This window comes from Pseudophryne corroboree, chromosome 8, assembly GCF_028390025.1.
Source record: "Pseudophryne corroboree isolate aPseCor3 chromosome 8, aPseCor3.hap2, whole genome shotgun sequence".
Lineage (NCBI taxonomy): Eukaryota > Metazoa > Chordata > Amphibia > Anura > Myobatrachidae > Pseudophryne > Pseudophryne corroboree.
The window spans coordinates 466,407,232-466,430,577 of record NC_086451.1 but is presented as its reverse complement, the minus strand read 5'-3'; the positions used below and the strand labels follow the sequence as shown (position 1 = coordinate 466,430,577).

The following is a 23,346-nucleotide window of genomic DNA, read 5'->3' as shown; positions in this document are numbered from 1 at the left end:
ACCTTGGTAACACCGTGCTGCGCTGCAGGTGGGGTAGATGTAACTTGTGCGCAGAGAGTTAGATTTGGAAGGGGCGTGTCCAAACTCAGATCTAACTTGCAGTGTAAGAATAAAGCTGTTCAGCATTTGGGGCTACAGGCAAAAGCAGTCAGTATTTACCCTGCATGGAAATATCTATATGTACCCCTTGCATGGCAGGCAGCATGGTTTGTTCCAGTTACAAGGTTACTACTTGCTTTTGATGCTTTGTTCTGAACCCAGTAGCAGTCCCAATGGCGGCATGCACGGTGAATCTTTATGGTGCACGGAGAGATGTAAGCAGTGATGCATTGATCGCTCACAAGCAACAATTGCAAACCTTGGACATGAATAACATGCAGCCTCTGTGCTCGCTTACCTGCCAGGGCTGATAACTAATAAAATGGCAGTAAAATAGGAGGGGCTAAGTGATGTATCTAGATGGAGGATAATAAGAGGGGCAGGTGGCGCAAACTGAGGCAAGGCCAGATTAACAATGAGGCGGATAGAGCTCCAGCTCCAGGCCACAGCATAAAAATAGGCCCATCACTATGGTAGCATGATGATCACCAGATACCTAGTTGGCCAAATAGTTGACCATAAATCACAAGTATTAAAATTGTATTTCTATTTTTAAGTGTTTAGGGAGACAGCTTTGGTGCTGATAGTATAAGGGTTGTACACACCCACATGGCACTGGCCACACCCACTCGGCACTGGCCACACCCACACAGCACTGGCCACACCCACACATGAATGGTCACACCCAAGCAGCACTGGCCACATCCACACACAGCTGGTCACAGCTTCATTCTCAGCCCCACATCTCATGTGGCCCTTAATCCGGCCCTGGATTCAATGTCTAGTGCAGTAGAGGGGCCAGATTTCACCTTGCAAACCTCATAGTGGAAGCATAGCCTTAACCTCAGGATAGTGCAAACAGAAACCCATGGTAAATGGAACCTGCGGGCTCACCTCGCATAGCAATTGAATAGCCCCGGGCACTGATACAAGCCTGCCGCAAGCGCCATGACTAATCAGGGTTGGACTGGCCCACAGGAGTACAGGGGAAACCCCCGGTGGACCCCACTGCCCCCCCCCCCCCTCACCTTCTACTCTAGGGATCAGATTCCAGATTGGGCACTTGAATTATACATTATCCATATACTATCTTATACCGCAAAGGACTATGCTGTATTTTCTATAGTGTATTGCTGTTATTAATCTGGTACATTATCATGCATAGGGTCTACTACGATATGCCGGCAGCGGGGCGAGTGCAAAAGATCCCCCTACGCGCGCCACGCTATTTATTCTCCCTCCAGGGGTGTCGTGGACCCCCGGAAGAGGGAGAATAGTTGTCATGCGCAATTCCGACCCGATCGCGAACAACTGCAGCGAGCCATCGGGTCGGAATGAACCCCATAGTTTCTAGACTAGATTAATTGCGCTGTAACATAAAATATCGCTGCCGGCCGGACAGATCTTGAGGTTTATTTTTTTGATGAAACAGCTAGTCCGTTAATATACTGCAGGAAGATTTAATTATAAACCAATTTAACTTGTTGCCTTTTGACATTCTGGTTTATTATCAATATTAATGTCAAGCTTTATATTAGCCTTTAACACTCACATCAATACCGCACAATAGTAAGATCTCAAAATGCAGGATAATTCACTTAGTAATCCCGGTTATGCTGTTCTAGGTGTCATATTTAGCCCAGGCCGCTGCTCTCTGCAACAAAACAGAGGGTGTTTTTGTTTTTTATTAAATGATTTGGAGTGGATTTCTATTGTATGTACTAAACCGTCATTTCCACTGCAGGAAGATGCTTTAAGTACGGAGACAAATCTGTACTGGCACAAGAAGATTCTTCCTTTGCTAGGTCCTCAGACGTGTGTAATGTTAGATGATGTCCCCGCTGTGTATGTTTTGGCTTAAGGGATGAACCATTGCTTAGCGCAGTCAAGAAACATTTACGTGAAAAAAGTTGACATGACACTAAATCATTGTTCTTGTTTTTTTTTTTTTTTTAACCCAGCAGTTCAACCTTCAAGGATTTAGAGGGGAATAGTCTCAAGGATAGCGGGCATGAGGAAAGTGACCAGACTGACAGCGAACACGACGTCCAACGCGGCTTGTACTGTGACACCGCTGTCAACGATGTCTTAAACACCAGCGCCAATTCAGTGGGGACTCAGCCAACAGACCAAGGTACCGTACAGAAACTAGCGATGGCATTCCTGTCCGATGGGTAGCGTAACACATTCACCAGTCAGCAGAGATGCAGCCAGTGTGCACGTGGTTTTGTGTTCGCGTCTCAACTTGACAAAGCTCTGAAGCGGTGAAACGCGCGGCTTATCTGAAACTTGCTTTTGTCACTGGCATTATCAGTGTATTTCTAAATGCTTCACAAATGCAACAACACATAGTATGACAGTAAAAGCTCACCTCCTATAGCTGTTTATTTGTAGTGGAATATGGGAAAAGTCTCTAATTGTAACGCTTGGTGTAAACAGTCGCTCACTCTGGAGAATTCAGCAAGTCGTACACCAGCATTTTTTCTTTTTCTTTTTTTTCTGTTGTAACTAATTAGAATTTATTGTTGACATTTTAGCTGTACGAGCAATCTGCTTATTGATATGGCTGCACTCTGTCTATAGGATGCTTGCAGAGGATAAGCATTGCATTCAATTAATTTATTTTAAAAAATCTATGTGTCCTTGCAGCTTGCCATATCATATACCATTTTAATAGACCCTCCAAACTATTACGGCAGGAACCTATGTAAATGTCCTCCAAGGGAGAGAGGCAATTATATGAAAGCATGCATGTTATACATAATCTAGAGCATCAGATATGTACATTTAATGAAGTGCTTAGTTAAGCATTCGCCATCTGCGGGATACAGTATATCAGTTCATTAGCCTGGGGACAGATGGACACTAGTAACCAGATAATAGCTATATAGCATTGTAGGAATTGATTTGTTTACCCCTCAGTAATGGACTTCCCATCAGTATAGGTTCCAGATGATAGTTCACCAGAAGGGCCACATGCATCATTGTAGATAACGCGTGTAAGGTTTCATATTAATAGAGTCCTATAGGCAGGGAAGGACGAAGAGGTTCTGGAAAGCCTTTGCAGAGACGCATCTGCACTGGGAACTCCCATGGCTCCATTTAAAGGGATGATTCTGGGAAGAGTGAGAGGATTTTACGTAGTGTCCACCTTTGATTAATGATCTGACATCTGTGTCACCCTGACAGTACGACGTAGGGTGATCCTGAGTGATGCAGGGGCAGTAATATTGTCAGTTGTAGTGTGTAGGGGCTTTTTTTTTTAAAACGCAAACAAAAAATAAAAACCCCACAATAATACATATATATGGCGGGTCTATTATATGTACCAGTGGTTCCCAAACTTTCTTGTAACGCAGCACCGTAAAGTATCAGCATTTTATCACGGCACCCCTAGGCCAAAAGTTTCTTATTGAGAAAATTAGCAAAAATGTATAAATTAAGTAAATTGTGCGTATACAGATGGGTCCATGTTTATCTTGACCTTTATTAGGATTAACTGAGTCAGGGCAGTCAGACTTAATCCCCTGCTGTATTGTTCTCTGTATTGTATTGCTGCTGAGAACAATAGATGAAGGGTCTATGTTAATAAACCATGTTGTGCCTAGGCGCAGCAAACTAGCCAAGATAACCGTGGACCCACCTGTAGGTCATCCTCAGGGTCAGTTATGTGTGTGTGTGCGTGTGGGGGGGGGGGGGGGGAGGGGGGGGGGGGGAATGTACTTCTGTTTGCCAATACATTTTATGATGATCAGCCACCAGCCCTGATTTTGCCTATCACACCCCTGCAAGTTCCCCGCGGTAACCCAGTGTGCCTGCGTACCCATCTTGCTGACCACTGATACATACAATAGGAGGTTGAATTTCTGACTCAGGAAGGGAATACCTGACACAGGGCCTGATTCGTTTGTAAGTAAAGCAAAAAAAAGTAGCTCTTGTGCTTGGAACAGACCATGTTGCATTGCAAGATGAACAAAAAAATTTTATGTTGTTTCTGTGCAGGGTAAATACTGGCTGCTTTTGCATGTAGCCCACAAATGTTAGACAGCTTTATTTTTACACTGCAATTTAGATTTCGCTTTGAACACACCCCACCCAAATCTGACTCTCTCTGCACATGTTACATCTGCCACACCTGCATGGTTTTGCCCCGTGCTTGCTTTTTTGCTTTGCTTACAAACCTGAATCAGGCCCACTGTAATCATGGGAGTTGTTTATTTTAAAGAGGGCTGCCAAGAGTATCAGCTTTGTTATATTTTACTTGGTCTCTTCAGCTTTTGTAGAACTACAAGTGTCAGCATGCATTACCAGAATTGTGTATCTCGTTATAAAGCTGCACTGCCATGTAGTTAATTAAACCGATAGCAAGAGAGGGATAGTGACTTGTTGTTGGAAGTTGAAACCCCTGTTTATACCCATGGTGGCTGATGACCTAGTACTGAATGCAGTTAAATATCCACTATGTAAAGTAGTTATGGCATGCTGGGAGTTGTAGTACCTTATACGTAACTGAAGTGCAGCCATTGTGACGTTAAAGCTACAAGTCCGGCCGCCGATGCCTTATCTGAGGAGTTTGTCTTGACAATCAGACCTGAGATATGCAAACACTTCATTAACGCATGTATCGCACAATGAAATAATTGCAATGACACACTCCTTTGCGGTTACATTGCAGAAGAGTATACAACTGGCTGTGGGCTGTAATAATATAAGAAGGCAATAATTGCTCCTCGTTTCTGACAATCTCGCCGGTTACTTACATGTTCTCCACAATTGCACAGTTAAGTATATATTAAACCACTTGCTTGTTTGGCAGTAAAAAATGTCCCAGTTCAAAATCAATGGAAAACAGCGTAGTGCTGTAAGCAAGGTAATACTCAGGCTATTGATCCGATGATATCTGGCGTGCGCCTGTTATTTGCTGCAGAAATTGCTGCTCCGTTGTGTATTTTTAGACCCCTTTGTATTTCGGCCATATTTCGACTTTTGTATCTTATCCAGTACAAGATAAAATTACCCGTCTCTTCTGATGGATCGCAGTCTTTTCATGCCTTCTCTGTAGCTAAGAGATAGATGTTCTCCTTCCAACAAATCTGCTTTGATCCTTGCAGAACCTTTAGCTTAATTGTACATATGGAATATTGGTCTATACCAGGTAGCCGTGCATTAGGCCATATTGCAACCACCATAAACAAACCCAAGAGAGGCAATGTTGAAGCGTAACATTAGCATCAGTTGCGTATTAATGCCAGAGTGGACCTGCGTGCTGACTTCTGTGGGCCAACTGCCCCATGGGGTAAAAAAAATATTCCAGAGGATGCGCGGACTATGAAAAACTATGGTACCATGTCAAGGTTCAATGAACATATTTCTGGCATAGTCTTCATAAATATGGCACTGTATTCCAAAGTTTATGCCAGAGAATGGGCATGCGGTGGATAGGGGACAAGAAAGCATTGGGTGCGATGTGGGCGGTGTGGGCCCATGATAAATATATGTCACTGGTGGCGTGTTACCTTCAAGATGGCTATTATCAGGGTTGGACTGTCCCACCGGGTAACAGGGCTCTACCCCTTACTCTAATGTCAGGTTCCACACTGTGCACTCAAATTATACGTTGTACCTCTATTAAAGGGTCAGTTACATGATTTCTAATGGCTGGTCAAGCCTCAGGGTGGCCACACATCCTGTGTTAATTGCCCACACCCTTTAAGCAAGGGCCCCTACCCCTGCATCCTCGTGGTGGGCCCTTCATGCTTCAGTCCAACACTGGCTATTAAAATGCACATACAACACATCACCTGTTTCATGTTGAGGAAACTAAAGGCACTGTTAGGTACAGTATTGGGATCGATAGCTGTACATAGCGACTTAAGAGACAACACAACGGTACATCAAGGGCTTGGCATTTTTTCAAAGCAAATATTTGAAACAGGGAAAAATTGGATTCATTATATATGCCGCTTTTAATGGCAGTGCTACGGCTTTTTCGAATGCAAACATTTCATTTGATACAGTTTATCTGTTAAATATATGTATAAAAAATAAAATTCTCCCAATCCAGCATGACAGAAGCCTTAGAAGTTCACTTGTGTCCAAGCTCTCGTTTGTGCTTGGGCATGAATGTTGTTTTTTAATGTCTAACTGATGCAAACATTCTATGCAAACATCTTGTCTTTTTCAATTAAGAAGTATGAATTCAGTTTGGTGCAGAGGCTTATTGAAGCCCGGGGGTACTTGGATCTGTCTCGAGATAAGCTGTAGCTGAATCTCAGCTGGAAGTCGTACTGCTCGAAGACTTAAGGATGCAAAAAAAAAAAGCAGAATTTCTGTGATTATGTGTACGGGGTTTTCAGCTGTTTAATGCAATTCATGGTAAACATCATTAAAGCCTTTTGTTTTGATTTTGTAAATGAGTCCGATGGACAGAGAGGGTTTAGCCGCCCGTCTTTATCTTTTCATATGCAGTCTGCATACTTAATGTTCCAGGAATAAAAACTGCTTTATTAGTCCTGCGGATAAATATTCACAGAAAGATAAGTAAAAAATAAATTTTATTTTCTTCTAATACATACAGTACCAACAGGCACCTCTTACAGCAAGTAGCATCCGTTTTACGCCATTAAATAGCTTTTTATGACCTGCAGGGTTTAATTATACCTATATATTTTATGGTTGCCTTTCATATTATATGTCTTTTGGCTATGAAATAGTATGGAAGAACAAATGGGGGGCTCACAGGTAACTGCACAAACAATATCAATCATTGGTTGCCGTTGGGGTTACAGATCCTCTTTGCAGAATTACTTGGGCACCTGTCTGTCCATCATACTCATTCAAAGAGATAAACATATCACTTTGAAAGTGTCCACATATACTGTACCTATTCTCAAATCGCGCCAAATAGCCCTGCTTGGTGCTTGACGGATTTTGCGACTAATCCGCGCCATGTGTTGTCCTGCCAGCTGAAAGTAGGGTGGTACTGGGGGGGTACGGAGTACCGTTAAGAAAGATGGTGGGGGTATGCAGTACCACCAGCCCACTGCTGGGGCATAATTTATAAGGGGCATTTTGTAAAATGTGTAATGGGTGTTACGGTATGTGGCATAATGTGTAATAAACATTACAGTGTCTGGCATAATGTGTAATAAGTATTACGGTGTGTGGCATAATGTGTAATAAGCATTATGGTGTGTGGCATAATGTGTAATAAGCATTACGGTGTGTGGCATAATGTGTACTGGGTTTTACGGTGTAATACATAATACTGTATTTAAGGCATTACAGTGTTTGGTATAATATGTGATGGGGCATTATGGTGTGTGGCATAATGTGTCCATGCCCCTATTGTCATGTAGCCTCTCCTCTAGTTTTGTGTGACCACACCCCCTCATGACACGTGACCACACCCATTTTTACTATCAGTACCACTAAGAAAAAATTCTACTTGCACCACTGGTCCTGCCACACAGTTTTGTACCGACTATGCGTTTAGTTGCATCACTAGTGCGGCCAAAGTGGAATGCACTTTTACCATTTACACTGGTGCTGGCATTGCATGTTGTAGCGGTGTGTAACTTGGATACTAACCTGGGTATCCAGCATGCTCTTAGCGACTTTGGATGCAGCTACGATGCGACACAGGTGTTAAAATGAGAAATAATTACTCCAGGAATCGCTACTTATTGCAGAGCAGTTAAGTTGTGCCACACATCTTGCACTAGTTTGTGCAAAAGGAATGGGCGAATTAGGACAGATCTGGGTGGCATATGTAAACTATTTGGGGTTTATTGATGCTTGCTCTTTAATATATATTGATATTTAATATGCAGCCATGGACTTCAACCGAAAATGCAAATTTTGGAAGAATAATTATCTCAATCTGTAACAGTTTCAATAACCAAATGAACGGCATTAGGCAATTAATTACATATAACAATTATTGTATGACTGTCATATGGGGTATATTACGTTTTGGAAACAATGATTTGTTACATTCCTACTTTTATACAGTACAATCAATCTTTTATACAATAGAGCTGTTTTGAATTGATACAGTATATACTTCATTTAACATGAAATTGAAAACAATATTTGCAATACTATTTAGCAATGGTGTACAAATGAACGTTTATACTATAAATAAAACAAATATATTATACTGTAGCAATAGCAAATTAAATACTACATTATTATGTACAGTAAGCAGGTAGAATATCAGTTACCCTAATGACATGTTTTTAAAAGGTATTTAAATTTGGGGAACATACTGTATACTGTGTGCATGATGACGGTATTCTTTGACATATAGAGTGATACTGTAATTTGGCCTAGGGGTGGCGCTGTTCAATTGCATGCATACTATTTCGTATTTCCTGGGCAGGCAAAGCAGAATGGCAGCTCATAACTGTTTTATTATTGACAAATGCACATCCGACCCTTTCTCCACCATATATATTAGTCCGTTATATTTTACTTTAAATAAACAAAAAAAGAATGCATTATATAATGCCTTAATCATGCATCATTTATTCCTGTGGAGTAGTATATGCATGGCATGTAAACTGACAGTTAGGAGCTGATTGGCTGGTGTGTTATCACCTTGCACTTATCACTGCTTTATAACTTCTCTAGGCTTAATACATCTGTCCCTAAGTTTTGAACCAGCTAGAGGAATCTATGGGGGTCATTCCGAGTTGAACGCTAGCAGCCATTGTTCGCTGCGCAGCGATCAGTGAAAAAAATGGCTAATCTGCGCATGCGTATGCACTGCAATGCGCATGCGCGACGTACGGATACAGAGAGCATCGTTGTTTTGCACAGGTTCTAGCGACGCATCCAGTCGCACAGCGATCGCAAGGAGATTGACAGGAAGAGGGCGTTTCTGGGTGTCAAATGACCGTTTTCTGGGAGTGTTTGGAAAAACGCAGGCGTGGCCGGGCGTTTGCTGGGCAGGTATCTGATGTCATTACCGTGTCATTCGTCGCAGCAATCATCGCACAGAATAAGTAACTACAGGGCTGGTCTTGTTTTGCACAAAATGTGTTTGCTACCGCGCGTCTGCACAGGCGTTCGCACTCCTGCAAAGCGAAGATACACTCCCCCGTGGGTGGTGATTATGCGTTTGCACGGCTGCTAAAAACTGCTAGCGAGCGATCAACTCGGAATGACCCCCCTCATGTACTTACATGAGCTTGCCATGTAAACCACGGAGTCGCTTTCCTTGAGCTGCGCAGTGCCCCGCTCACGGCAGATCACGCCAGATGTTCACCAAGTCATTGAAAATTCCATTTTATTTGAACAGCATTTGCTGTCAAAAAGTTTTTATACTTTCTTCAACAACGAGGCTGATGAGGTCCCCTGGGAAGGGAATTAGCATGTTGGAGGTCAGATTGCCTACTTTGCAATTCATGGATCCACGTCTCCCTAGGTTTCTTTTCCTACGTACAGTAGGTTTATTAGTAGTTTATTCTACTTGTAAACTGATGGGATACAAAAGTTGTTTTTTCCTCTGGGTCCGTGACAATAAACTCCCCAGCCTTATGGTAAGATGATTTATAGTACAGGTCAGATCTATACTATGTAACTATATTATCCAGTTCTATTAATAAATCTTTTATTATAAATGACAGATCCTATGCTGAAATTAGGTTTGTGCCTATCCAGATTTAGTATAATTAACTAATTAACTATAACTAATTGGCGATATTTCCGTGATCATTTTTTCTTTAACTGTATCCATCCCAATATTTTCTATTTATCAGATATCTCTATTTATATCAAAGGGATCTCTAGCGTGGTGCGAGTGGGAGCAGTCCACAAGGGGAAATAACAGCTTAATTTATTTTTGTTTTTATTCATGTTTTTATTTTAAATTGTTTTTTTTTCTGTTTAGTTGAACTTTGAACTGGAAGCCCAAGGCAAAGCCGGTTCACGCATGCGGTTCACTAAGTTCTAACTGGTGACGTCACACATTGTTGTGTAATATGAGGAGTAATGGAGGTCATTCCGAGTTGATCGCACGTAGCAACTTTTTGCTGCCCGTGCGATCAACTAGACGCCGCCTATGGGGGGGTGGGTTGTTTTTTTTGCATAGCAGGGCTGCGAACGCTTGTGCAGCCCTGCTATGCTAAAAAAATTTGTGTAAAACAAGACCAGGGTAAGACTTACTTACCCTGATGCGATGAATCCAGCGTTGCAGGTCCCGGAATTGACATCAAACATCCGCCCTCCAAACGCCTCGACACGCCTGCGTTCGGATCTTCACGCCCAGAAAACGGTGAGTTGACGCCCCAGAACGCCTTCCTCCTGTCAATCTTCTTGCAATCGCTGCTGCGATCGCTTTCTTCGCTAGCGGTATCTCTGCCTGGCTACGGCTGTCGCCGGGCAACGACGCACCTGCGCAATGCGGGTGCAGCGCATGCGCAGTTCCGCCCCGATCGCACGGCTGCAACGAAGCGCAGCGTGCGATCGGGTCGGAATGACCCCCAATGTGCCTTCTACAGGAAAATGTTATGGAGGTTGTGACCTTTTTGAAAGCATCCTACAAAATTGTGGCTTTCTAGAGTTATTGACTTATGATTTTTGGTCGGGAGTTCACTTATTCCGTATACAGTGTAACAAGTTTCCGTTTGTACCAGCTATGCTTATATTTTAGTTTTATTTATCTGTGTACTTACAATCTGTTTTTATGCTTTACTTGGAACAGTCAGGCTTATATGTGCAATACACTTCGGAATTTAGGGGGGGACATGTATGAGAAAGATATATTGTAGAGAGACAAAGGGGTCTATTTACTAAAGCTTGGATGGAGGTAAAGTGGACGGAGATAAAGTACCAGCCAATCAGCTCCTAACTGTCATGTTACAGGCTGGGTTTGAAAAATGACAGTTGGGAGCTGATTGGGTGGTACTTTATCTCTCTCCACTTTATTTCCATCCAAGCCTTAGTAAATAGACCTCAAAGTACCAGCCAACAAGCTTCTGTCATTTCTCAAACGCGTCCTGTAACATGACAGTTAGGAGATGATTGGTTTGTACTTTACCGCTTTCCGCTTTAGGTCTCTCTAAGCTTTGCTAAGTCTCCCCCTTAATCTTAAAGGACAAGTACAGCACATTTATAAATCCCACTAGCTCCAGGGAGGTCATCGGTATACAGCCAATTCACCCCTTCCGCCATATATACTAGAAGAGGAAGGGGGGAGGGGAGGGGGGGGAGCAGGGAGCCGGGCCCCTATGCTGCAGGATATCACAGATGGGGCTCTGCAAAGTAATATTAAAGCCACATGGTATGACCTCGGCAGTCGGCAGGTGTCTGTCATTATGTGGGGGATGGAATCCCGCAGAGCAATCGCGCTTCCCGCCGTCACTATTCCCACCTGGTCAGTCAAGTGGCAATTGCTCAGTTGGCTAATAATCCAAATACGGCCCCCCGGGTATTAAGAAGTGATGTTCAGATAAATATTCTTGGGTCGTGTAGCCGGCAAAGACAAAACCAGATCTGCAGAAATATATACAGTGTGTGCGTCTTACCGATGTTCTACTGCGACATAAATGTATCTATATAACATAGCTTAGGTTTACACTCTGCTCTACTTTTTGAAATCTTTTTTAATCATATTTTATTCTATATATCACAGTATTGTTCCGTTTATATTTCGTAATACCCTTCTATTTATTTTCAAACTTTCCCTCTAAAGCAGTGATGGCTTACCTTGACACTCCAGCTGTTGTTGAACTACACATCCCAGCATGCCCTGCATCTGTTTTAGCATGGCCAAATAGCAAAACTGTAGCAGGGCATGCTGGGATGTGTAGTTCGACAACAGCTGGAGTGTCAAGGTTAGCCATCACTGCTCTAAAGCAATCAAATACTACAAGTACCCCTTATATTCTTCTATTCTTATCAAGAAACATTCAAGATCTCCTTTAAGGGCCCGATTCAGATTTGATCGCTGTTGTGCGAATCGCACAGCGTCCGATTATCGAATGACTGTGCATGAGTATGCACCGCAATGTGCACGTGACAGGATGGTGCAAAAATTTCGATCGCTAGGCGTACGCAGGCTGATTGACAGGAAGAGGACGTTTGTGGGTGGTAACTGCACGGTTTCTGGGAGTGTTAGGGAAAACGCAGGGGTTCCTAAGCGCTTTCAGGGCGGGTGTGTGACGTCAGCTCCGGCCCCGATCAGCCTGTTTATATCGCACTGTAGGAGTAAGTCCTGGGCTACACACACACTGCACAGACTGGAAACATCATTAGATGGTGAGTGAGTTGCGAACAGATTTGCAGCTGATCGCTGTCTGGCGGAATTGTCACACGGTGTACACTTGCATTCGCACGCTTGCACGGGGTGAGTTTTCACTCTCTATGGGCGGCGGCTATCTGATCGCAGACCTCTGCAAATTTGCAGCACATCGATCAGGTCTGAATTAGGCACTAAGGGGGTAATTCCAAGTTGATCGCAGCAGGACATTTTTTAGCAGTTGGGCAAAACCGTGTGCACTGCAGGGGAGGCAGATGTAACATGTGCAGAGAGAGAGAGATTTGGGTGTGGTTAGTTCAATCTGCAATCTAAATTGCAGTGTAAAAATAAAGCAGCCAGTATTTACCCTGCACAGAAACACTATAACCCACCCAAATCTAACTCTCTCTGCACATGTTACATCTGCCCCCCCTGCTGCGATCAACTTGGAATTACCCTCTAAGTACGGTAGTGATTAACACAGAATGTGCAGTGACTTCCATTTATACTTTATATTTCCCTAAGGAATGTCATCATCATTTTATAAGTGCAAAATGCAGCTTTTCTGTCGTTGTGACGCCTCTTTAGTGTAATGTGAAATAATATGAGAAAGTAGACCTCTATTTTTGTGTGTGACGACAACGAATCCCCAACAAAATTGTCCAGCGTCTGAAGGGTTCTGCGCAGCATTACAGATAAGAAAAAGAGAGGTCCATTCCTCTTCACTGCGTTATAATGGGCGGGATGTACTAATGTACATCGCCGCCCATCGCCGCCCTGCGCCACGATGCTGATCGCATATGTACTAACATATGCGATCAGCATTGCGGAGGACAGCTCTTCCAATAAGAGCTGTCCTCCGCGATGCGCAGCGGCAGCCTGACTTCCGGGATTCGGCCCCGGGAGTCAGTGTGCGCATGCGCGGGGTGACGGGGGCGGCCGCAGGGCATGCTGGGAGGGATCCGATCGGATCCCTTACACAGCGCCGCGGAGAGAAGCCCCTAGGCTTCTATGGACTATCGCCAGCTAAAGCTGGCGAACCCCGCCGCGGCGCTGACCTGCCGGCCGGGGGTTAGTACATCAGGAAAATGCGGTAAACAGGGAGTTTACCGCATTTTCCGCTTAGTACATCCCGCCCACTGTCTGTTTTCTCTCCAGCAGAAACGTGAGGGACTATTTCCAGAGAAGTGACCGGTGAGCCGGGATACATATATTATCTGATGCAGATTCCTTGGGCCGTATCTCCCAGGCTGCTGAATTCAGGGAATAATAATCAATATGAGAAGACTAGGGGATGCCTAGTGATAATTATTGCCTTCTTATTGCCATAACAACAGCATCAAATCGCCATTATTCCTGTACACTGTGGACTCAGTTATAAATTTGCATAGTTTTCTGGTAAACCCCCAAAGCACTGATAGAGAATAATAATGCAGAAATACGTTTTCCGGCTGTATTCGCCCAGGCGTGTTTAATTTACTTGAGTGTGTAAGAAATTCACTTGCAGTATTGATTCTTAATGGTCCATCACCTTAATGAGCAATAACGTCACTTCAATTATTATTTACCTGCACATCCTGTAGTGGCAATTTTTAATTAGCGGGTGATGGACGAGGCATCTGCTGGGTGATGTATCGGATGAATAGGTGTGAGCTTCATGTTAATCTAAATGAGCCATTGGAGGTACTGTAATGAGTGTTGGAGACAAAATGGCCGCTTTGAGTGGAACGGTCTAGCCAGCAGTTGTTGCATGCAAGAAAATGGCCGCTCTGGTTGGGATATTTCATCCACAGTGTTGGTTAACAGCAGCATTTCCTCATTGGCTTTTAACGCATTCACAAGCAAGTTTGTGAAAGTTCTATGTTTGTTTTCCCTCTTAATTCAATTCAATAGGAGGCTCTAGCGTAGAGCTGATTCCCTCGCTGACAGCTGGAGTTAAACATTCACTGACAAACAGCGATGTTGCAAAGCATTTAAGTGAGATGGGTAGAAGACATCTCAATTATTCATGCACTGACTTCTTGTGTACGACAGATATACTTTGCACAGTCTTCATGTGTTTGGTAACCGGTACTGCTGTTGCGCTCATTATGAGGTGCCATGTTTACGGCACAGTCTGGGTGTCTTCACATAAACATATTTATTTGCATTATGCATCTTCTGTTGGAGCCTTCTTTTTTCAGTACAATCTAGTAATCCCTAACATAGAAGTTAGCCGATCTCCCTCACACACTTGTCTTTTTGACATTGGGTAACGTCGGAGCATTACTTCACAGGTGCCTATAGAGTAACAGAAATATTATATATATATATATATATATATATGGAGCCTTGCTCATCTAGCCTTCTCTGCTGCACCTAGGTGCACCAATGCTTATTAGCATAAGCCTTTCATCTATTGTTCTCAGCTGCAATATAATACAGAGAGAACAATACATCAGGGGATTAAGGGGGACATTTACTAAGCAGTGATAAGAGTGGAGAAGTGAGCCAGTGGAGAAGTTGCCCCATCAACCAATCAGCAACTCTGTATAATTTTATAGTATGCAAATTATAGATGTTACTTCAGTGCTGATTGGTTGCCATGGGCAACTTCTCCACTGGCTCACTTCTCCGCTCTTATCACTGCTTAGTAAATGTCCCCCTTAGTCATTACAGCAGGGGATTAAGGGGGGGCATGTACTAAGCAGTGATAAAAGTGGAGAAGTGAGCCTGTAGAGAAGTTGCCCATGGCAACTAATCAGCATTGACGTAACATTTCTAATTTGCATACTATGCAATTGTACGGAGCAGCTGATTGGTTGCCATGGTAAATTTCTCCTCTGGCTCACTTCTCCGCTTTTATCACTGCTTAGTACATGCACTCCTTAGTCTGACTGCCCTGGCTCACATAGGGGTACATTTACTAAGCAGTGATAAGAGGGGAGAAGTGAGCCAGTGGAGAAGTTGCACATGGCAACCAATCAGCACTGAAGTAACATCTATAATTTGCATGCTATAAAATGATACAGAGCTGCTGATTGGTTGATGGGGAAATTATAGATGTTACTTCAGTGCTGATTGGTTGCCATGTGCAACTTCTCCACTGGCTCACTTCTCCGCTCTTATCACTGCTTAGTAAATGTTCCCCTTAATCCTACTAAAGGGATAGATGAGGAGGGCTCCACTGTATGTACATATATATATATATATATATATATATATATATATAAACACAGCAATGACGACGGCACTCGGTGAATGAATCAAAAGATGCAGGTATAATGCAGCAACGTTTCGGGGTTTTATTGTTCCCCCCTGGGCTCCCCAGTCCAGTGAGCCTTACTTTTTGCTCAAGGCAGAGGAAATCAGAGCAATATTAATAATGTTTATTTAAAAGACTCAAATCACTTTACATATGCGATATAGGCACATTTTACAAAGGACACAACAATGGTTACAGTCAGAGGCGCCACAAAGGGAGGGGGCGGGGGGGTGTACCAGTGTCTCCCTTTGCACCTGTCGGCACCCCCTGTGCAGCTGCTGGGGCCCCCTGTGCATTTATTTTTTGAAGGGTGTTTGGCCAGATTTGCCCCCCTCACCCCCAGTTCCCGGGCCCGTGACCGCTCTCTGGTTACAGAGGCTGAACACAGAATCTGAATTTCTAATATAAGATACAAGATGGCCCCAGAGTCACCAGTTCTGTGGATTGTTCATTTTACACATGAAAGCTCCAGATAAGGCAGCAAGCTTAGCTGCACGACATAGGTTACAATGGGTGGAATAATCATAATGCGGGTATATTACACCCTGCGAGGCGTGAAATAGGAAATACAATACACAAACAACACAATACATGCGCAATCGTCAGTCCCGCGGACAGTAGTCGGGAGTAAACTGCAGAAAAAAAAGGATGTATATATTTGTCTGCATGCAGTTTGGGCATGATTCAGGTCTGCGAGTAAAGCAAAAACGCAAGCAACTGGGCAAAACCATGCTACGGTGCAGGTGGGGCAGATGTAAGATGTGCAGAGAGATTTAGATTTGGGTGGGGTATTGTCAAACTGAAATCGAAATTGCAGTGTAAAAATAAAGCTCTAATTTATTTGCTACTGTACTTGCAAAAGCAGCCAGTATTTACCCTGCACAGAAAATATAACCCACCCAAATCTAAATCTCTCTGTTACATCTGCCCCACCTGCACTGCAGCATGGGTTTGCCCAGTTGCTGGTAAGTAAAGTAATTTGGTTTACTTACAAACATGAATCAGGCCCCTTGCACGCATCTTGCGGTGTGCCCGTCCCAGCTCTGTACAATCAGTTTGCTACAGTTCATCCATGCGCTGCGCACTTGGGGCCTAATTCAGACCTGATCGCAGCAGCAAAACTGTTCTCTAATGGGCAAAACCATGTGCACTGCAGGTGGGGCAGATGTAACACGTGCAGAGATATTTAGATTTGGGTGTGGTGTGTTCAAACTGAAATCTAAATTGCAATGTAAAAATAAAGCAGCCAGTATTTACCCTGCACAGAAACAATATAACCCACCCAAATCTAACTCTCTCTGCACATGTTACATCTGCCCCACCTGCAGTGCACATGGTTTTACCCATTAGAGAACAGGTTTGAATTAGACCCTTGCACCAGCCCTACTCTAGGTGTCTGTTCTTCTTCATTGTAGATTTATTGCAGAGTCACAAATGATTTCTATTATTTGCAGGAACGGGAATCCTAGTTCTGGCATATTTATAGGTAACCTGTCACCTCTGCGCTCTGAGACAGGCCCAGTTTGCCATTGTCATAGCAGTAATGGTTCACACTACAGCTTCGTTTTGTGTTGTTGTTGTTGTTTTTCCCCACTGTATTTACAGTTTCTGAATCGCCATGCCACAAACATCACTGTGCGGCTTGTTCTCTTGAACGCTTCATGGTAGTGGAGCCTCGCTTGTCCGCAATCTTCAGTGCATCATCGGAAGCACAGTATTAATATGCAACTGATAAAATAACCATTGAACTATTATCATCTGGGTGAGCGAAAATACTGCGGTTCAGCCGGCGCCGCGATTCGCAATGTTGCAGCAGTAGTAGTTCTATTTATAAAGGATCAACTTCCAAATCTTAACTGAAAAACAAATAAATAAACAGAACACAGGTATATAGGTTCCTTTAAGAGTATAATATGCTGTTTATAAGGAAATGGTCAACATTTTTAATATTGTTCAGGCTTCTTATTTAGACTTTGTTGTTAAAAAAAAGACATACACTGTGTCTCCAAACCGAGATATATGTTTATAATGAGAACTTGGAAACTGATCCGACAGCCGTGAAATACTGAAATTAGTGCAAATTCAAACATCTCAAATGTTTTGCTCATCTTGATGTGTTATTTATCTCACCCTCACAGTGTAAATCACATGAAAGAAGAAAACATATTAGTAAACGAGAGAGAAAAAGTTATTTCTTTTTTATAGCTGGAATGAACTAGTAATTTGGGGGGCGCAGCGCAGAATACTTGATGTGCAAAGTGCCTGCGGCTCCGAGGGGTGTAAAGCGCCATGGTGGAACCATATTTTACAGGAAGTGTCGCCCGACCTTGGGAAAATTGCAAAGACGTATTTGTCAGTTGTTAATGGCCGTGACAGCTCTCGTTTCTATGGAGATAAAATACGTGGACGGCCGCATAGATTTACTGTTCAGTTTAAAATGTTGTAACCAATGAAGTAGAAATTGCCATGAACTGCTTCTGATGTACTGCATCCTGCGGCGAGGTCTGGAAAATGGCGCAAAGCCTCCATTCTCTTTCCAGCAATTGCTACTACGCAGGGGGAAAACTGCAAATGTTTGCCGTCTCTTGACGTTAATATTCCCATTCTAACACAATACTCACACCCAATTCTTGCCGTCAACTTTCAATACTTTCATGTAAATCTGAAAAAAAATATATTTTTTTAAATCATAGAGATAAACACAGTATATGCATTGGCTACTACGCCGAGGAACAGCGCCGTTTTTTCGCATACGCTGGTTACGCAGCTGTGTAAGGCGCAGCATAGAGGAGTGCGTCCTACTCAACTGCGCCAGCAATTTGTGTAACACTGGCCATTCCTGATATGTAGCGCCTGCCCGGAGACTCACCGAGCAGGCAGTGATGTTGGCGCGATGCCGCGCTATGTCCGGCAGCGCACTCCACTACATTAATGTGAAGAAAAATAAAATAAACTACTGCTCCCAGAATCCCTTGCTTCCAGACAGCAAGGGCTGCTGGGAGCGGTAGTTTATGTTGAGATTCTACACATTACTGTACATGCAAAATAAACTACCGCTCCCAGAAGCCCTTGCTGTCCAGCTACTAGGAGCGATAGTTTATTTTGAGATTCTTCTTCTTCTAGTACTATAGTGCGGTGCCGGGCATGGCGGAGGCGCCAACACCACTGACTGCTTTGTGAGTCTCTGGGCACAAGGGGCATATCAGTAATACAGTACTGTGATTAGATTAATATGTAAGGCGGAAGTATTAAAGTGGGCAAAAATATGTAAGGGGAACTTCAACAGGGTGCAAATGTGTAAGGGGCGCTTTTATAGTGGCCAAATGTGTAAGGGGCGCTTATATAGTGTGCAAATGTGTAAGGGGTGCTTATATAGTGGGTAAATGTGTAAGGGGCGCTTATATAGTGTGCAAATGTGTAAGGGGCGCTTATATAGTGTGCAAATGTGTAAGGGGCACTTATATAGTGGGCAAATGTGTAAGGGGCACTTATATAGTGGGTAAATGTGTAAGGGGCACTTATATAGTGTGCAAATGTGTAAGGGGCACTTATATAGTGGGTAAATGTGTAAGGGGCACTTATATAGTGGGCAAATGTGTAAGGGGCGCTTATATAGTGGGCAAATGTGTAAGGGGCACTTATACAGTGGGCAAATGTGTAAGGGGAGCGTATACAGTGGGCAAATGTGTAAGGGGCACTACAACTGGGCTTTTACAATGAGACCACGCCTCCTTAATTTTTTGGCATGCGAAAAAGTGCTTAGGTGGGCGCCAAGATATTTATTCCCTTACCAAATAATTTGGCCTCGGGCCGGCCCTGCAGGGGAACTATAGCCTTAATATTCCGGGGGGGGGGGGCATGTTGCAAGTGAATATTGTTTTCATGTTCGGTCTCAGCTCCTACCTGCACGTCTGGGATATGAGCACTTACACTACAAACCATTTATAAAAATAACTGGTATGATGCAGCCTCACATGCACAGTCACCCATGAAACGCATTGGGCTGTAATTGCAATGAGCTGGCAAGCATTCTACATGCCCTTAACTACTACTAAAATGGGCAGACTAGATGGGCCAAGTGGTTCTTATCTGCCGTCAAATTCTATGTTTCTATGTTACTAGAGGGTGGATGTATGAACAGCAAAATTCTGAAAATTACAGTTTATGGAGGTTTATCGCAATCCCCAAACTGTATGTATCAAGCTCCGGAAAGGAAAACTTCCTGAGGCTTGTACCTAAAACGCAACGCCACCAACACCTGGAGGAAACCCTACATCCTGGTCCCTGCAGTACATGTGGGGAATTTGCAGTGCCTGACCAACTGAGTAGGCTGCAGCCTAGGATATCTGCACTTGGGGGGCGGAGGGGGGGGTGGGGGGTGTTAAGATCTGGGGCCGCAGCTGGGGAATAAAAGAGACCTAATTATTTTCATGCTTGTAGTAGCCACTGAGCTTAAGAACAGGAACTTCAAAAATAGCTGTGTCGTCTTTACAGTTTGTAAGGTATCTGAGGAGGTATTGAGGGGAAATAGCTGCTTTATATATATATATATATATATATATTGTGCTACAGCGCCGTCTAGGTCAGATGCCATCATGTTAAGAGTCTTCCACTAAAAATGTTGTCTGGGCATAAAAAGTTGGTATGTGTAGTGTTAAACGGATGTGGGGGTGTTTGTGTGTGTTTATGTGGTGGGTGGGGGGGAATTGTCGGCTGGGGGGGCATTATGTGTACGTTAGCCTAGGCAGGCATCCAGAACCTTTAATTGTCCTTGGTAGTTTATGGGCCACATGTGGACCCTCCAGCTTGACCCCTTTGGCCCCAAGTGCTATGTTCACAAGTCTTACACTCTGTTGTCCAGTGCAGGACAGGTGCAGATTCCTGGGCTGAAGTAATAAATGGAAACCAATGGTGTTTTTATTACATGCAAGTGTAAAATTAATTGGGGACTTTGGGAGTTGAGGGTTCGGTACCGGGTGGAAGAGGCCATAGAATTTTCCCAATAATTCAGATCCAGGAATTCGAGGGGTGGGGGCTCTCCACGATGGAGGCATGACCACGTCCTCTGCGGTGGGACTAGCGTTTATAAAGTGCTACACTGCCCCTTAGCCAACTCTCCCCTCCAAACACCCAAACAGATGCCAGTGCATACATCACCCGGTCACTGCTGCTCCGCTATGGAACCAGACACGTTGGTGAGATGGACAGAGTCTTCAAATCGAGACTGTCCCACCTAATTCAGGACAGTCAGGAGGTATGGGTCATTGAGGAGGTTCTGTAGATGGTAGAAATGGCTGCTGTCCGCTCTGAATGGTCGCAGTGTAGCCATGGGTACATCTATAGTGCGTGCAGGAGGTGACATTACTATGGGACCCAAAGGATTAGGGAGCCACGGACACAGGTCACTTGTCTACCAAGTTTCCAAAATGGCCTGCTAAGCAACTGTGTCTGAGCCATTGCCATGTCTAAATGGGATAACATTAAATTTTCAGTGAATGATGTGAGTGGTGGATGTGATAACGCTTAGGTGGGAACTGCGGTGTGGCGTAATATGGACTGGAGGGCACTGGAATGTTACATTAAATGAATTGGGGCACTGTTATTTGGCGCACTATGTACTGGAGTTACTATAGTATGACACAATATGAACAGGGGACACTACAATGTGGCATAGTATGAATTGGGGGCACTGTGATGCACCATAATATAAACTGGAGGCACCGAAATGTTGCACTGTATGAACTGTAGGCACTATAGCGTGGCTTGTTATGAAATGGGGGCACTGTAATGTGGCATAATATGAACTGGAGACATTACACTGTGGAATGATCAACGTTGGACACTTCATGTGACATAATATGTACTGGGAGGTGGTCTTCAGTATGCCGACTGTCGGGATCCCGGCGCACAGTATACTGGCGCCGGAATCCCGACAACCGGCATGCCGACACTTTTTCTCCATCGTGGGGGTCCACGACCCCCCTGGAGGGGGAATAAAATAGCGTGACCGTGCCCGCAGCATGGCGAGCGCACTGAGCCCACAAGGGGCTCATTTGCGCTTGCCACGCTGTCGATATGCCGGCGGTCGGGCTCCCGGCGCCGGTATGCTGGTCGCTGGGAGCCCGGCCACCGGCATACCATACTACACCCGTACTGGGGACGCTGGGTAGTGCAGTGTATTCCAACAGCACTACAGTGTAGCATATTGTGAACTAAAGGACTACTATGGGGCATGCAATGACCTAGGGGCTACTATAGGACATAACATGAACTACGGAATTACTACAGTATGTGGCATAACATTAACTAGGGCATTACTATGGGGCATAAAGTGAACACCTTCCTGCTGAGGAAGGTGTCTTTCTAGAAACAGGGTGAGGGCCAGAAGCGTATCTAGGGTAGGGCGAGTGGTGCACGTGCCCTGGGCGCCTTGGCAGGCCCAGGAGATGGGGGCGCCGCCGGCGGCCAGGGCATCATGCCCCACTTGCCCCCGTCAAGCCGAAATGTGAGGGGAGGAGAGCGCAGCGTCTCTCCCTCCCCTCACCGCCGCTGAAGCCCTAGCAGAGCTGCTGTGTCCGGACTCCGGCGGCGTTAACCAATCAGAGCTTGCGGACCGGCTCCTGATTGGCTGCCTGTCCGCGAGCTCTGATTGGCTAGCGAACCGGCACTAGACAGCCGCCGGAGACCTGGAGCGGTGAGGGGAAAGAGAGGCGCTGCGATGCGCTCTCCTCCCCTCACATATCAACAACAAGCGGTGAGTGACGGGGGGGGGGGCACAGTGGGGCATGTATCTGGCACTAAATGGGGCATGTATCTGGCACTGAGTGGGGCATGTAACTGGCACAGTGGGGAATGTATCTGGCACTGAGTGGGGCATGTAACTGGCACTGATGGGGCATGTAACTGGCACTGAGTGGGGCATGTATCTGGCACTGTGGGGCATGTATCTGGCACTGTGGGGCAATGTAACAGGCACTGTGGGGCATGTATCTGGCACTGTGGGGCAATGTAACTGGCACTGTGGGGCATTGTATCTGGCACTGTGGGGCATTGTATCTGGCACTGTGCGGCAATGTAACTGGCACTGTGGGGCATGTATCTGGCACTGTGGGGCAATGTAACTGGCACTGTGGGGCAATGTAACTGGCACTGTGGGGCATGTATCTGGCACTGTGGGGCAATGTATCTGGCACTGTGGGGCAATGTATCTGGCACTGTGGGGCAATGTATCTGGCACTGTGGGGCAATGTATCTGGCACTGTGGGGCATGTATCCGGCACTGTGGGGCATTGTATCTGGCACTGTGGGGCAATGTAACTGGCACTGTGGGCCATTTTTATTGGCCACACCCCTTCTGGAGCGTGGGGGGGGGCGCCATTTTCCATCTTGCCCTGGGCTCCGAAAACCCTAGCTACGCCTCTGGTTAGGGCCCTTTCAAAATGTTGCTATGGGGCCCACAAGATTAGATTAGAACATGTGGGGCCTGGGACTGACAAAGTTGACAGCCCCACCCCAAAAAAAAAAAAGTTGGGCTGCACTGCTCCACCACCTATGTTTTATCATTCATTTTGACGGTACATATTGGTGGAGCATTGCGAACCTACAGGAACGGTTCACAGAGAGGTGCACAGCCTAGTGCAGCTCTCCAGGTATTGTCGGTAGAAGCCAGGGGTGGGCCCCCCTCTCTGTAATGGCCCAGTACACCAGTCCCCACAGTCCCCCCCTAGTGGCTGCCCTGCATACCAGTACTTAATTGATT

General features: G+C 44.8%; 1 protein-coding gene across 3 annotated transcripts in view; it reads left to right on the top strand.

The window, feature by feature from the left end:
- PCDH19 (protocadherin 19) overlaps window positions 1-23,346 on the top strand; it is a 200,101-nt gene that overhangs the window by 135,572 nt on the left and 41,183 nt on the right. For 2 of the 3 annotated variants that reach the window (XM_063938366.1, XM_063938364.1), the window contains one exon: window positions 2,061-2,233. In XM_063938366.1, coding sequence (XP_063794436.1) covers window positions 2,061-2,233 — 173 coding nt within the window. The remainder of the gene's footprint in view (window positions 1-2,060; window positions 2,234-23,346) is intronic. The other variant, XM_063938365.1, reaches the window with a different exon arrangement.